General features: G+C 43.9%; 2 protein-coding genes across 2 annotated transcripts in view; one reads left to right on the plus strand and one right to left on the minus strand.

Moving 5' to 3' along the window:
- pcm1 (pericentriolar material 1) overlaps positions 1–7,123 on the plus strand; it is a 19,156-nt gene extending 12,033 nt beyond the window's left edge. The window contains exons 26-39 of the mRNA XM_084686361.1: positions 40–171; positions 1,107–1,239; positions 1,546–1,725; positions 1,866–1,957; positions 2,054–2,188; positions 3,874–4,083; positions 4,175–4,231; positions 4,509–4,638; positions 4,736–4,884; positions 5,045–5,117; positions 5,306–5,508; positions 5,771–5,863; positions 5,990–6,113; positions 6,476–7,123. Coding sequence (XP_084542487.1) covers positions 40–171; positions 1,107–1,239; positions 1,546–1,725; positions 1,866–1,957; positions 2,054–2,188; positions 3,874–4,083; positions 4,175–4,231; positions 4,509–4,638; positions 4,736–4,884; positions 5,045–5,117; positions 5,306–5,508; positions 5,771–5,863; positions 5,990–6,113; positions 6,476–6,501 — 1,737 coding nt within the window. The 3' untranslated portion in view covers positions 6,502–7,123. The remainder of the gene's footprint in view (positions 1–39; positions 172–1,106; positions 1,240–1,545; positions 1,726–1,865; positions 1,958–2,053; positions 2,189–3,873; positions 4,084–4,174; positions 4,232–4,508; positions 4,639–4,735; positions 4,885–5,044; positions 5,118–5,305; positions 5,509–5,770; positions 5,864–5,989; positions 6,114–6,475) is intronic.
- Positions 7,124–8,339: 1,216 nt separating this feature from the next.
- asah1b (N-acylsphingosine amidohydrolase (acid ceramidase) 1b) lies at positions 8,340–12,710 on the minus strand. The gene is made up of 14 exons (XM_084687971.1): positions 12,561–12,710; positions 12,362–12,408; positions 11,893–11,983; positions 11,700–11,786; positions 11,499–11,577; positions 11,311–11,385; positions 11,118–11,163; positions 10,860–11,004; positions 10,652–10,706; positions 10,492–10,573; positions 9,974–10,105; positions 9,266–9,389; positions 9,090–9,146; positions 8,340–8,961 (listed from the first exon to the last, which is right to left on the minus strand). The coding sequence occupies exons 1-14, from the start codon at positions 12,627–12,629 to the stop codon at positions 8,872–8,874; spliced, it is 1,179 nt and encodes a 392-aa protein (XP_084544097.1). The 5' UTR covers positions 12,630–12,710; the 3' UTR covers positions 8,340–8,871.
- Between the last annotated feature and the right edge of the window lie 1,371 nt (positions 12,711–14,081).

The following is a 14,081-nucleotide window of genomic DNA, read 5'->3' on the forward strand; positions in this document are numbered from 1 at the left end:
AGCACTTAACCTCCTGTACCTGTGTGTTCCGTCCTCCAGGACATTGTGACCAGGCACCTGACGGAGAAGAGCGCAGCCAAGGACCAGGCCTCGTCCCTGGGACCCGCGGCCTGGGCTGGGGGCTCCCAGTCGGAGCTCACGCCCAGCGAGAGTCTGGCCACCAGCGATGCGGTGGGATTCCGTTTGTCTTTTCCTTTCCTCTCCGCTTCCACCATACATCCCTCCATTTACATTTAGTCATTTAGCAGACGCTCTTATCCAGAGCGACTTACAGGAAGAACAGGGACAAGTAGGGTGAAGTGCCTTGCCCAAGGACACAACTTCATTTTTCACTGCCGGTAATTGAACCAGCAACCTTCTGATTAATAGCCCCATTCCCTAACTGCTCAGCCAGCTGACATTTCCTGTCAGCCTCTCTGTTATCCACCTTCCTCTCCGATCTCTCTCATTCTCTCTCTGTGTCCTTTGTTCCTCCTCTCCGTCTCCATCGGATCTGAGTCCCTCCTGTCAGGTCTGGTGAGGAGCGGTGTCTGTGGCTCCGAACCTCCCTGACAGAACCCAGACGTGTGTTCCTTTGTTCTGTGCCACGCTCCCCGAGGTTCCGCTAATTGGAAGTGCCGCCTTTTGTCTCTCTAAATAACCTGACTTTGTTCCGGCGTGATGGATGAAGCGTTCGGATTCCGTCCACAGGAGACCACCATTGTCCCTGCTCAGTGTTACCGCTAATTCCTCTCGTCTTGACGCATCCATCATGGGAGTTTTGGGCTTGTGGTTTCAAGGAGAGGTGGTGGGCGGCGGGCCCGTGGGCGTGTCTCTTGATAGATCTCCTGTTTTCCCCCACACTGTGGTGGAGGATGACGGATGAAGGCCTATTGTCTGGGAGGTGTCAGGGTTCAGAAGTCGGGATTGCGCTGCGCTTCAAGTGACTAGATTGAAACCTGTTACATTTGGATCTTTCGTAGGGTATTGCCCACGTCACTGATTAAGCAGGACAGATTCCCTCCCCAGGGTCCCTCAGAGAGATGTTCTGTCATCCTCTTGTTATACGGCCTCTCTATACACGTGTGTGTGACAGGTGTGTGTGTGTGTGTCTGTCTTCCCTTCAGGAGGGCTCGGAGAAGAACGTGAGGATCAAGCCAGAGTCCAACCGGAGGAGGAATGTGGGAGACCGTGTGGACGATGACGACAGCAGCATGTCCACCTCCTCCAACCTGGAGCCTTTTGCCAACGATGACCTAGGTAGAGGACGGGCACATGCCGGGGCCTGGGTTCATTTCCCCAGCATCGATATCATTTGCTCTGCTTAATGGCTTTGGGGAGCGAGAGCTGAGCTGGAGATTACACTAATATCCCTCTTGTTCCCTCCCTCGCTCGCTGTCTTTGTCTCTCGCTCGCTGTCTCCCTCTGATCCTCTTTGTTTCCGTTTCTATCCGTTTCATTTTCTACCATTTCCCTTACCTTTCTCTCTCCCCTTCCTTTGTCTAATTCCTCTAAATCCCCCCCCCCTTCTCTTCCCCTCCCTGCCTCTCCATGCTGTCCTGTTAGGTAACACGGTGATTCACTTAGACAAAGCTCTGGCCAGAATGAGAGAGTACGACCGCATGAAGTCTGAGTTTAACCCCTGCAACGCCCCTGCTACTACTATCACTAATGCAGATGCTGCCTATGGCCCAGAGGCCTGTAGGGCTGAGCGTACTCCTGCTAGCATTGCTCAGCTACTAGAAGGTACCAAGGCTTGTCTAAATCCTTGCATCCTTGTGTCCTTCCTAAGTGCTGCGGGTGGCACCACTGCTACTAGTCTGGTTTTAATTACACTAACCCTAACCCACATTTGAGACCTGTTGATGATGATGATGTGTGCGCAGGTGCGGGCGACGTGCGCTGCCCCCAGATCGATACCCAGCAGCTGGACCGACAGATCAAGGCCATCATGACGGAGGTCATCCCCTTCCTCAAGGTGGGAGAGGACACCAGTCACGCACTTCTTGATAGTCTCCCCCTCTCTCTCATTCACTCACACTGTCTCTGTCTCTCTCTCTCTCTCTCTCTCCAGGAGCACATGGAGGAGGTGTGCTCCCTCCAGCTTCTGCAGGCTGTGAGGCGCATGGTCCTCACCCTCACCCAGCAGAACGATGAGAGCAAGGAGTTTGTACGCTTCTTCCACCGCCAGCTGGGAGGCATCTTGCAGGTAGGAACCGCAATACACACAACACCAGCAGCTACGTTGTGGGTGGCTAGCTACGTTTTCTGTTGAAAAAGTATTTGTAGGCCCACTTGAATAAATGACTCACAAAGGTGTGTGCCAAAAGGGAGATGATTGCAGACTACACGTCTTTCCAACTACTTACAGGAGCATTTATTGTGAGGGCAAATAATTGTTGTTGTGCAACCTGTTTTCATTTCTCTCCAAAAGGCTTGCTAATTACTGCACTTTTTTTGTACACTTGCAAACCCTATAATTATATAATTGTGTATAATCGTGCGCTGTAAGTAAGACTATTTATATAGCACATTTCATACAAGAATTGTAGCTCAAGGTGCTTTTCATAAAAACAATAATACAAGTGATAAAAGTAATCATTAAAATAGCAACAATAGTATAACTAATAAAAGTAGTAAAACCCTTCTGAGATAAAATTACTTAAATGCTTCGGTAAAAAGGTAGGTTTTAAGCAGTCTTTTAAAAATGTCTAGTGTGTTTGCTTCCCTAATATTTTATGGGTAATTTGTTCTATAGTTTTGGGGCGTAATTGACAAAGACCGAATGACCGATCTTCTTATGACTGCTTCTGGTGACCTGTAATAGGCCTGCATTTGATGATTGCAGTGTTCTAGCTGGTGTGTAGTTTATAAGGGATTTAGCAATGTAGCTAGGTCCTTGTCCGTGTAGAGCTTTGTATGTGAGGAAAAGGACCTTAAAGTCAATTCTGAAGGTAACAGGGAGCCAGTGTAAAGTAGCTAGGACAGGACTAATGTGTTCTCTCCTTTTGGTTTTGCTTAATGATCTAGCTGCAGTGGTTTTCAGTGGTTCTCTTGGGAACACCAGTGAAAAGTGCGTTACAGTAGTTTAGCTGGCTGGATGTCTTTAAATTTAAGAAAGTTATCATTCATCCATTTGTTTATTGCCAACAGGCAGTTGGTAATGGAATTGATGGCTGTTGCATCGTTGGGTTCAGTGGATATATAGTTGTGTCATCCGCATAGCTACAGAAATCTATGTAATGTTCTCTGATTATGTCGCTGAGTGGTAACGTATATAAAGAGAAAAAAGTAATGGACCTAGGCAGCTTCCTTGAGCAACCCCGAAGCAGTTCTCATGTTTCTTGGACCTATGGTCTCCTAAACTAACATAAAACTTCCTTCCTGTGATATGATTTTATCCAGTTCAATATACTATCCGTGAACCCAGTAATATTTTCCAGTCTATTGATTAGGATGTTGCGATCAATGGTATCAAATGCTGCTCTGAGATTTAGCAGGATAAGGATAGGGACTTTATTTGCATCAGAGTTAAGTCTGAGGTCGCTAATTATTTTGGTGAGAGCAGTTTCAGTACTATGATTTCCTGAAACCTGACTGCAAGACTTCCAGGATGTTATTTTCTTCAAGAAAATAATTTAATTAGACTAAAACTCTTTTCTGATAGATATAAATTATAGAGTATAATGGGAAACAAATGTTTCTATCGTCAAACAATATATATAGTCATATCACTCAGCCCTACCAGAAACAGGTAGGAATCACAACACCAGCAGGCCAGTCTCTCTAGATTTGGAGGATATGATATCTGAAGTGCAGCGGACAGCAGTCCATGGACCTTGCCTAGTCCCATAACAGACCGCTTCTGCCCTCCACCCCCCTCCCCACCCCCAGGACTCCTTGGGTAAGTTTGCGGGACGTACCCTGAAGGACTGTGGCGAGGACCTGCTGGTGGAGATCTCTGAGATCCTGTTCAACGAGCTGGCCTTCTTCAGGCTTATGCAGGACCTGGACAGTAATGGAGGCGGCCCCATGGGGGGGGCCAGACACAGACCCAAGAAGACGGCCGAGCAGAACAATACTAAACAATTCCACCCACCTGAGGTGAGAAGTGTGTGTGTGTGTGTGCGTGTGTGTGTGTCATTTTTTGAGGAGGCTTTGGATTGCATACTAAAAATTGAATGCATCCCACCAGGAAAAAGAGACAACCGGTGAAGAGTGTGCTAGCCCCGTGTATCTGGATGAGGACAAGGTACGTGCCGTTTCCAACGACACAGTCTCACTGTACACTGTGGAGGGCGTCCCCTACGAGAGAGAGAAGAAGAAAAAGAAGTACTCAGAAAGAGCAATTCGGAAATGTTCCTCCTTTGAGAGTTTAGGTTGGCTATAGGTGCTGATCTGTGAATCACCTCTCCACATCAGATCCAAATTGGATTTGATGTGGAGAGGTGAAGGGATCCACCCGTGACTGTTCATGTGGAGAGGTGAAGGGATGGTCAGTCCTGACCGCGCTCTGCCCCCACCTGCAGGACCAGGACGAGTCCGAGGTGAGCGGCCGGTCTCTCCTGGCAGAGAGGGACCAGCAGGGGGAGGTGAGCGGGAGCAGCGCGGCCTCAGAGGAAGAGGAGGAAGATGGAGAGGGACTTCCCCTTTCTATTAGTGCGTAAATGCCCAATGGGGCTTTTTTTAATTGATTTTAATATGATCATTGTTTATAATTGTATGATTAAATATGTTTGAATGTGTGTGGTGGCAGGCCTGTCCAAGGCAGAGACCCAGGCTCTGACTAACTACGGGAGCGGGGAGGATGAGAATGAGGTGGAGGAGATGGAGGAGTTTGAGGCCGGCCCTGTAGACGTCCAGACCTCTCTGCAGGCCAGCCACGACGCACTGGCAGAGAAGCAGGTCCCACTTTACACGCACCTCTCCGTCTCACACACACACTCTCCCACATGCACACACTTAACGCATCTAAGGCACTCCCTCATGCATGCACAAACAGATTGTGAATACTTGTAAATACCCACCATCGTCATCACACTTTTTTGTGTTCTGTGTATTTCAGATGGTGAATGGACAAACACCTAATGGCGTCAGGGAGACAAAGTCAGACCAGGAGAGCTTAGAAAGTAATGACGGTAAGACCTATGTTCCATGGCCAAATTCACCTCAGGCAACAATTGACATTGTATAAGTTGCCATCGTATGATGGAAGCCATGTTTTGTTAGCCCCTGATTTCCAATAATCTTGATTCTTCCCTGAACCTTCCTCCTCCCCCTTCACTGCCCTCCCGTGTCTGTCCATCTGTCCCCTCCTGCCCCACAGTGAAGAGCAGCAAGTCAGAGTCCATAGAAGTGGTGGACTCTCCAGAGGATGAACGGGTGGAGGCTGGTGCTGAGGCCCAGTGCCCTGAGGGGGGGAGCCCCGCCCATGGGAGTGCTCCCACCTCCATGACCAAGCCGCCCTCCCACTCAGGCAGCAGCAGCAGCAGTCCCAACACTGAGTCACCTGTCATGGTCAACGCAGATGTGAGCCGGCTACACCTTTCAGCTGGGTTTCATGGTTGAAACTTAACAATGATGCATGCTATGTGTTAGCCTCAAAATACTTTAAAGAATGTATCCATCAATTTAATACGGCTCTTTTAACTGTTTAAATCTTACAGTTGAGTTGTATACTTGTGCAACCTTCTCTTAATGTATACCCTTTGTCCCATTAGAGGTCATGACTGGTGAGCAGCACTTTGTCCAAGTGTTCACTGATAGTTACCTAATGGGTTGTCTTAAACAGGAGGTGGGGTCTGGAAACACCAGTCAGAAATCTGATGAGGACGACTTTGTCAAAGTGGAGGACCTGCCTTTACAGCTTACCGTTGTGTGTGAGGTCAGTGATGCTTTGAGGCAAACCCATCTTGAAATGACTGCTGCTGGGTGCAGTCAATGGTCTTAACACATGCTGGTTATACCCCAGCGTGTGTTAGGTCTAAACCAGTGTGTGTTCCATGTCAAGGAGCAGCTTCAGAAGAGGATGGTGGAGGAACAGCAGAGCAACAACCTGTCAGCAGAGATCCTCAGTGGTAATACAGACACACTGACCAGCCTCGTGGGCAGCGAACTGGCCCTCAAAGAACCAGGTGTGTTATACCGTGTGTCAGACCTCTGACCATACACTTATGAACCTTATAGACTGCGGAGTGCTATGTTAAACCCCGACTACACTCACTCTACATACTTTGACCTGCCTGCAATTTAGTAACACACTATTGACCAGGCATTGTGTTCTTGTGTAAGCAATTTAGTGAACTTGTACAGGAAGTTTAGCTCAGTGGTTTGAGAATTTTACTACAGAGCAGGTCACACGTTTAAATTCCCCTTTGTCACTTTGGATAAAAGTCTGATAATTTAGTACTCGATTCTCCCAGTTGAATGACACGTAGACCAGTCCAAGTACAATATTTTAATATATTATTTTCTCTTTTCTTTCTCCCTCTCTTAGAAACAGTTAGTGCACAAAGTGCATGAAAGCACTACCGCTTTTGACTACTATGGAAACACTAAGCTGGCATAATTCTTGCACCCTAAATTCCATATTCTTGAAACCTAGCTTGAAACATCAGAACAACTTTGTTTCCTTTTTTTCTGAATGTGTCGTTATTTGTTGCTGGTTTGGGATTTGTGGGAAGGTTATGGTTGGGTTGGGGGATGGGCTGGCTTTATGCTGTGTTATGGATAACGTTTTTCAACGTTTAGTTTGAACCGTTAGTTTTGCAACTTGTTGAGAATTGCCTTAGTCCTGTCTAGGGGATATTTAATGATCAGTTTGAAACATTGTCATTTTAATCATTTTATATTTGGTGTCTCAGCCTTATTTCATAAAACCAGTTGCAGAAAACCGTACCCACATGTTCCCGCACGTGACCCCTGAACTTGGAGAACTAGTGGAAGCATGTCGTCCATGTACAGAACATTGCAGGAAGATCAGAGCTGAGTACATGCATCTGGAGCTTGTTGGGGAAAATGTATGCACTCTTTTTTTTTTCTTTTTCAAATCTTCTTTTTACCTTTTAAAGCCATGATGATTTCCATATAATAAAATTGTTGACTACTGTATGAAGTAAAAAAAAATAAAAACAATGAAACTTTTGACAGTTGTCTTGTGTGTAAAGTACAACCAACCATACTATATGAACCATCATATAAAAGCATGGTTTTAGTCACATTGACACCACATGAATCTACTGCAGCATGTCGGCTGGCTGTTCCACCCTAGCCTCCCTGTGCGGCACTCCCATTCATCTCTGGAAAGCACTTCTCCCAGAACGCCCCCCTCCATCCCACCAGCTCTCTGCCTTCCTCTCAGCCACTGCAGGAAACAATAGTTTCCATGACTGCAGTGGCCCCCATGTTTTCTCTAAATGCACCCACAATCCTAACCAGCCTCAAAGCTCACTGACCAAGGTACCCATGGGCTCTTAAGTCTAAAATTACATATAATAACATATTACTTAAGTTATATCAGTTAACTGAATTATCAATTGGTTTGAGTGAGATTTGAACCAGGGGTACCGTGTTTGGCAGTAGACTCGATGGTACACATGCTTACCCACTGAGCCAGAAGTTTCTTGCAAAGTTACTTTATACAAGACGGTGTAATTGCCCTTATGACACTACTAAATACAACTTAAAAGGACAACAGATGTTTGGTTTCTGCTAATGCCAAATTATAAAACAGAATACTCTGCCTTCTAATCATACTTAAACAAGTGAAAGTTTGCTAAAGGATTTCTAAGAACTTGTTCACAAAATACAGTGACGATAAGTAGACTTTTCTTGAAGACATTTATTTACACTAACACTATTTAAAAGGAATACATTTCTCTTTAAAAAAGGTCTTAAATTTCACTTACTGAAACCTGCAGGAACCCTGACTGACTATCCATCCATTTCCATTGTTACACAGTTTCATTGTTATAACTGCTTACATCCACCACAACTCAATTGCTGACTTTGTCTCTTTCAGAAACTCACACAATTGGCTCCAGAAGTGGACCCTCACTGCACTCCCTTTATTGTCAGTTACCATTTTCCCAACCACCACTCTCCAAATCTCCACCTGGACACAATCTACCAAACTACAAGGTCTGTCCTCTTGCATTTCTCACCTTCCATCCTGTAATCGTTCTCAGTCCTACTCTCACACCATGCTCTTATTAGCCCTGGACTCCCATGACTCCTCCCCTTCCTCTTGTGACTCACTGACAAATACTGTTCTGTACATTTTTTTCCCATATCAATCAAAATATGTAATTTTAAACATATACAATTTCTATATGAATATATAATTGAACACATCCATAAGATTTGATTACATTGTTTATTTGGAAAAAACTTTTTTTTAAAGACAATTTTATTATTAGCTAAATCATATTTTTGGAAATGCAATTGTCAGTGACAGGAAGAATAAAGGTCATACGTAGCCTAGTGCAACTGAGATGCCGTTTCTGCAATGACCCCAATGCTAAAACTGGCTGTATGCACCCCCTAACCACCCCACCCCAGAAGACATAAACATAAATTCCAAAACTCCAGATCAAGACTTTTTCATTTACTCTTGTGTACAAACATTGAGAAAAAAACATAAGCAGTTGGAAGGAAGGCTATCATTTCTATTATTATTTCCAACAATGATTAAACATCGAAAAAATAATGTACCTACGCTGTCAAAAAATTAATTTCACTGTCAATCTCACTAAGCGAGTGCTTGGTTACGAGGTGATTATTGGTTCTCAATGGTAAGTCATTGTGCAAAGACTTAACAATCCACCAGAAGGCCACTCTGTGCAATTAGAGCATTTAAAACCTGATTTAAACACATTTCTGCTTTGAGGACATTTACCACGGCATGCAGGGATTTGGACAGTCACGAATGTACGACTCCAGTTTCCCCTTGGACACCTCCATGAGTGTAGTGTAGGTGGTCAACTGCAGAGAGCACAGCCAGAGAAGGAAAGCAAAACGGTCACAAATGGGACTTTTCAGTCTGTATTATGACATTGCTTTAGGTACATCAATGCACTGGAAGTACATTGGAAATCTTAGTGAAGGGTTACCTTGTTCAGGACTGGTTTTGTGGACAGCACATCATAAACAGTCTCCGGTGAGATATTCTGGAAAGATATAAGAAAGGCCAAAAAGGTGCTAAACGACTAAATGATAAAACTGGAGGAAGTCTGTTAAACTGTCCCCATCTGCTGCTTCATGTTGACGTGTGGCGGGCTCTACTCACTGCCTGCATGGTCTGGTTCATGCACTTCATGGCTGGAGTTCTGCGGTCGTCTAGAAAGAGGGGCTCCTTCCAATGGTCATAGTTGGTCTCCAGGACGTACCAACGGCCCTGCTTCAGGTCAATCCTTACAGAGACAAGATCAACACCGTGCTATAAATGACACCAACAGACACAGATAAGGACTACGCCATCTTGGAAGTGCATCGAGGGACTTGATATTGGAAGTGTCATTGGATCAGTGTCAGTGTCATGGATATCATGGATACTGTACATTAATTCTCAAGGTATCTGCCATGGGCATAGCTAGCACTATTTTGGGGGGGCTGGAGCCCCCTGGAGATTATAAATCTAAATGTGTTAATTTCTCTTTCTAAAACCCACTAGAGGACACTATTTAAAGGATATTTTCAAATATTTCTTCTGGGGGAACATGCCCCCAGACCCCCTAGTTTTGCTGGGTCACAGGAAAAATTATAGGTTTTATCTAGGGGCTTAGCCCCCCCCCCCCCCCCAAAAAAAAAGTGGGAACCTATATTTGCCCCTGGTATCTGCAAAATTTCCCTTTTGGCAGTTCCTTGCTGACATATTTCCACTTCAATACTGTTAGAACTGTGCACTTCTAGTCTTAGATATCTTCTGCACTTCCTGTTTATTGCATAAAGCACATGCTAAAAGTTATTAATATAAAAATGTAATCTGTCCACTCACTCCAACACGTCCAGGCTCAGGAGTCTGGACCTGGTGATGATGCAGCCCTGGCCTGTCTGGTTTCCCCCCAGTATGAAGTAGGCTGGGGCCAGGAGCTGGGTCAGGGACAGCTTCTTCTTAGCATCTTCGTAGCTACATACACAAAAAAATGAGGAGTATAGCTCAGAGATAAAGCATTTGACTGTAGATCAAAAGGCCACGTTCAGCTCCGGTCCAAATCCCCCCCACACCACACCACCACGTCATTTTGGATGAAAGCGTCTTCCAAGTACATACAAAGGGAACAAGGATGCTAACTCATTGGTACATTTGATAGTCTTATTCTTTAGGCCTTTGTGTCATCCTTTTAGCTTAGTGTGCCGTTTCATCCGGCTCACCATGTCCAAATGAGGTACTGTTCATGCCTGGCCTTGTTCACCATCAGCCTATTTACACCCTATTTACACAGCTTCACATCATGTTAATACCAGGATGCCAGAACAGCATTTATTTGGCCAACTGTCAAGGTATACAGGCACCTGGTGGCGTTCTCCAGGACAGAGCGAGTAAGGAAACTCATCCACATCCCATCCCGCTTTCCCAAGATCCACTCCAGGATCCCTAGCAAAGAAACAGACGGGTGATTATGACCCGTCTCAGGTTTTGCATTGCAATACACTCCGTATTTGAAAAACTCACCAATGTATCCTCCATCCAGGCTAAAGCGCTCATTCATGGTCAGTGTGAAAGTATGCTTAATGAAGAAAAATTGAATGGATTCATGAATATTATTCAAGCCTCGCATGTAACCAATTTGCATTGAACATCTTTTACTTACTGGAAAACAGAATGTAATTTGTGTTTGTCATCTCAATTGCACTTCTATTGATAGAAAGTTAAAACCTACCGGTTTGATCCCGGTCAACATGCCCACATATCCAGCAAAGTTTGTGGACTTGAAAACCGTCTTATTATCTCTTGTGAAGTCAATGTTGACCACCAAAGGCTTGAGCTTCTCTGTGATCATCCATGACCTATTCTTCAAATCCCAGCTGGGAGACCGAGAGCCCAACATTAATCATAGCCATCTGTTTGATACAAACCTTATTTTACAACATTTGTCAACTAGATGTAATAGAGGCTTTCAATATATTTACTGTCTTACCCCATGAATAACCCAAAATCTAGATTCCTTCCATGGATTAGATTACCTGGTTGAACAAAAAAGAAGAGACCAAGAGTATTTGATGATAAGTGTACTCCAAGATACAAAAAGACGCACATCCAGTCCAGTTGATGACATTCAATCACGTGTCATGTCCACAGGATATGCATCATCAATTTCATCATAAACCTACCGTCACTGTCTTCAGCCACAAGTGAAGTACAAACAGTGAACACTTCATAGAAGATGTTGAACAGCACCACCTCACCTACAGGAAAGGAAACAGATTTAAAAAGCAGAAGAGAGAGAGAGGGTAGAATGTTTAAAGAGAGAATTATGAGAGCAAGTATGAAACCAATAATAAAGATGTGGCTTTATTACCAAGAGGGAGTCCAGAGGCGGTTGCAATTCCTTTTAGTTCATCCCTGAAGGGGTAGGGGAGGGTGCTTGCCACCAAGGGCTACAAAGAACAGACAACCGTAACCACAGATGGCTATCAAGTCAGTCAACAAGGCACTTAGGAAGTAAACATCTCCAAGGTTTCATGAAGGACAAAGTACAATGATAATCAGACACACTCACCAAACCTATGTCAACCATTTCAATCAATTTCCCGCTTGGAACAAAGGCGTCAGCCAAATCCCTGATGGCCTGGATCATGTCAACCAGCTAAAGGAAATGACACCCAATTTCAGAAAAACAAACTGGTTCTAAGTGGTACTGGTCCTATGCAACCTGAGCAACTGGAATCTGAAATCTTATGTGAAATTCTTACGTCTGCCTTTTTGTCCGTGATTATTGCAGTCCATCTGTCACTAGGGTGTAGATCAAGATCAACAGTGTACCAGGTGACTCCTCCTTTAAACCTTTTAAATGGAATGGGAAGTAAATAATTGAACTTTGCTGCTGCAAAGTGATATAGTATAAATGCTTAAAAAGGTACCTTAGGTATGATTTTTTTTCTGTAAATATTTAAAGGTTTTGTGCCCTTATACATGGGGTGCAATCTATTGAGCCCTTTGTTTGGCAACACAGTGCCAGTAGAACAGGGGTTTGCATGTTTGGCCTTGCTTTGGCCAATTTGTTCTTAACTATTAGACGGCGTGCCATAACATACCGTACTCCAAGGCTAATTTAAGAAAGTGATTGAAAGTACCTGCACACAACTCCACCCCTATAAAATCCATCGTACCAACATATCTTCTCACTTAAGTAAATGTGTAATCTTTGAGTAATATACTTACGTTGGGCCTTTAGGTGGGTACATGTTCTTTTGGCATTCTTCCGTATACTGTAACAGTTCAATCAATACAATTTTAAATTACAAAAGCCCAGATCTCTTTCATAACAATGAAACAACAGTGACACTTCCACTGGGCTACTTAAAGTTAGCAAGCAAGCATAGCGTCTAAGAGAACAAATTGTTATTTTAAAGACACTTACTGGAGGTATAAACTGTCCATACACTGCCGTAAACAGGGACACAAAGAAAAGCCAATTTAGCTGGCCCATTTCTCAGTTGTTATCCGAGATTTGTTCTGAATTTACAAGTGACTTAAGGTTGTTTAGTCAATGCGGAAGTGCTGCTTTCCTCGTGATTTGACAGTGTTGGAACGTACCATTTAAACTTAAGGGGCAAGTACACCATACAGGTTCAAAATCCTCGAGTTCCTTTGATGAGACGCATGCTGGTTTGGATCTTTAATCTATTGAATGTCAAATATCTTCATTATAGGAACAGAGTGAAGCTAAAACGGCGGTTATAATAAAATCATAGGATTATCATAGTTACGCAATCTCCCCCCCCCCAGTAGTTGCTTGAAAATCCTAGGGTGGAAGTGAAAACAAATGCACATGACCTAGCCCAAAGACATCAATTAAGCAAAAACGGCTGTCTCAATGGGGTTAAGGTTCTCCAAAATTATTGGAGAAAGTCGTGTTATCTCAACGACTTCTTTTTTTAAAGTCGTCAGACATTTTTGAACCTCTGCAATCAGGGTTCTCAGCTCACCATAGCACTGAATCAGCATTATTGAAAGTGTTTAATGATTTACTGTCTATAGTATTGTCGATTATGGGAATAATGCTGTTTTGATTTTATTGGATCCTACCTCTGCCTTTGATACGGTGGATCATGACATCCTCATTGCGAGGTTGGGACACTGGGCTGGGGTTAAGGGGACTGCACTACAGTGATTCAGGTCCTATCTCACTGACAGGACCTTTTCAGTCAGTGTAAATAGCTTTTCTTCTTCCGTAGCTCCTGTTTCCTCTGGGGTTCCGCAGGGGTCAATTCTGGGGCCTATTCTTTTTAATCTGTATATGCCTCCTCTAGGAGATATCATTAGGAAACACAACATCTCGTTTCATTTTTATGCTGATGACACACAACTTTATCTGCCTTTGAAACCCAATGATACTGTTCAACCTCTTTTAAACTGCATTTTTGATATAAAGAAATGGCTTTCAAGTAAGTTTCTCCAACTAAACAAGGAAAAGACCGAAGTTATTATTTTTGGTCCTGTGGGCTCGAGAGCTAGTTTTGGTAACATGATTAGTAATTTGTTTCCTACTGTCAGCTCTCATGTTAGGAACCTTGAGTTCATTATTGACTCGGACCTTGGGTTAGTCAAGCAGATTAACTCTGTGGTAAAAAAAACAGTTTCTATCAGTTACGACTGATTTCCAAGGTTAAATATGCATTTTCTTTTACAGACCTTGAAATTGCCATCCATGCTTTTATCACCTCACGTTTAGATTATTGTAATTCCCTCTATGATGGTCTCCCCCAGTCCTCAATTTCCCGTCTTCAGATGGTGCAGAATGCTGCTGCCAGAATTGTATCCTCCACTAGAAAGTTTGACCACATTACCCCAGTCTTGGCCTCTTTGCACTGGCTTCCTGTCCAGTTTAGAATATGTTTTAAAATGTTATTGTTTGTTTTTAAAGCTCTTAATGGACAGG

The sequence above is a fragment of the Hypomesus nipponensis genome, chromosome 22, assembly GCF_054491055.1.
Source record: "Hypomesus nipponensis isolate SF chromosome 22, ASM5449105v1, whole genome shotgun sequence".
NCBI lineage: Eukaryota > Metazoa > Chordata > Actinopteri > Osmeriformes > Osmeridae > Hypomesus > Hypomesus nipponensis.

What these genes read in the sequence shown, in the direction of transcription:
- asah1b (XM_084687971.1), bottom strand. Translation starts at nt 12,629, where the DNA reads ATGGGCCAGCTAAATTGGCTTTTCTTTGTGTCCCTGTTTACGGCAGTG. An exon ending in CCTGGATGGAGGATACATTG is followed by an intron (nt 10,574 to 10,651) that starts GTGAGTTTTTCA and finishes TTTCTTTGCTAG; the next exon opens with GGATCCTGGAGTGGATCTTG. An exon ending in GTCCTGGAGAACGCCACCAG is followed by an intron (nt 10,106 to 10,491) that starts GTGCCTGTATAC and finishes TTGTGTATGTAG; the next exon opens with CTACGAAGATGCTAAGAAGA.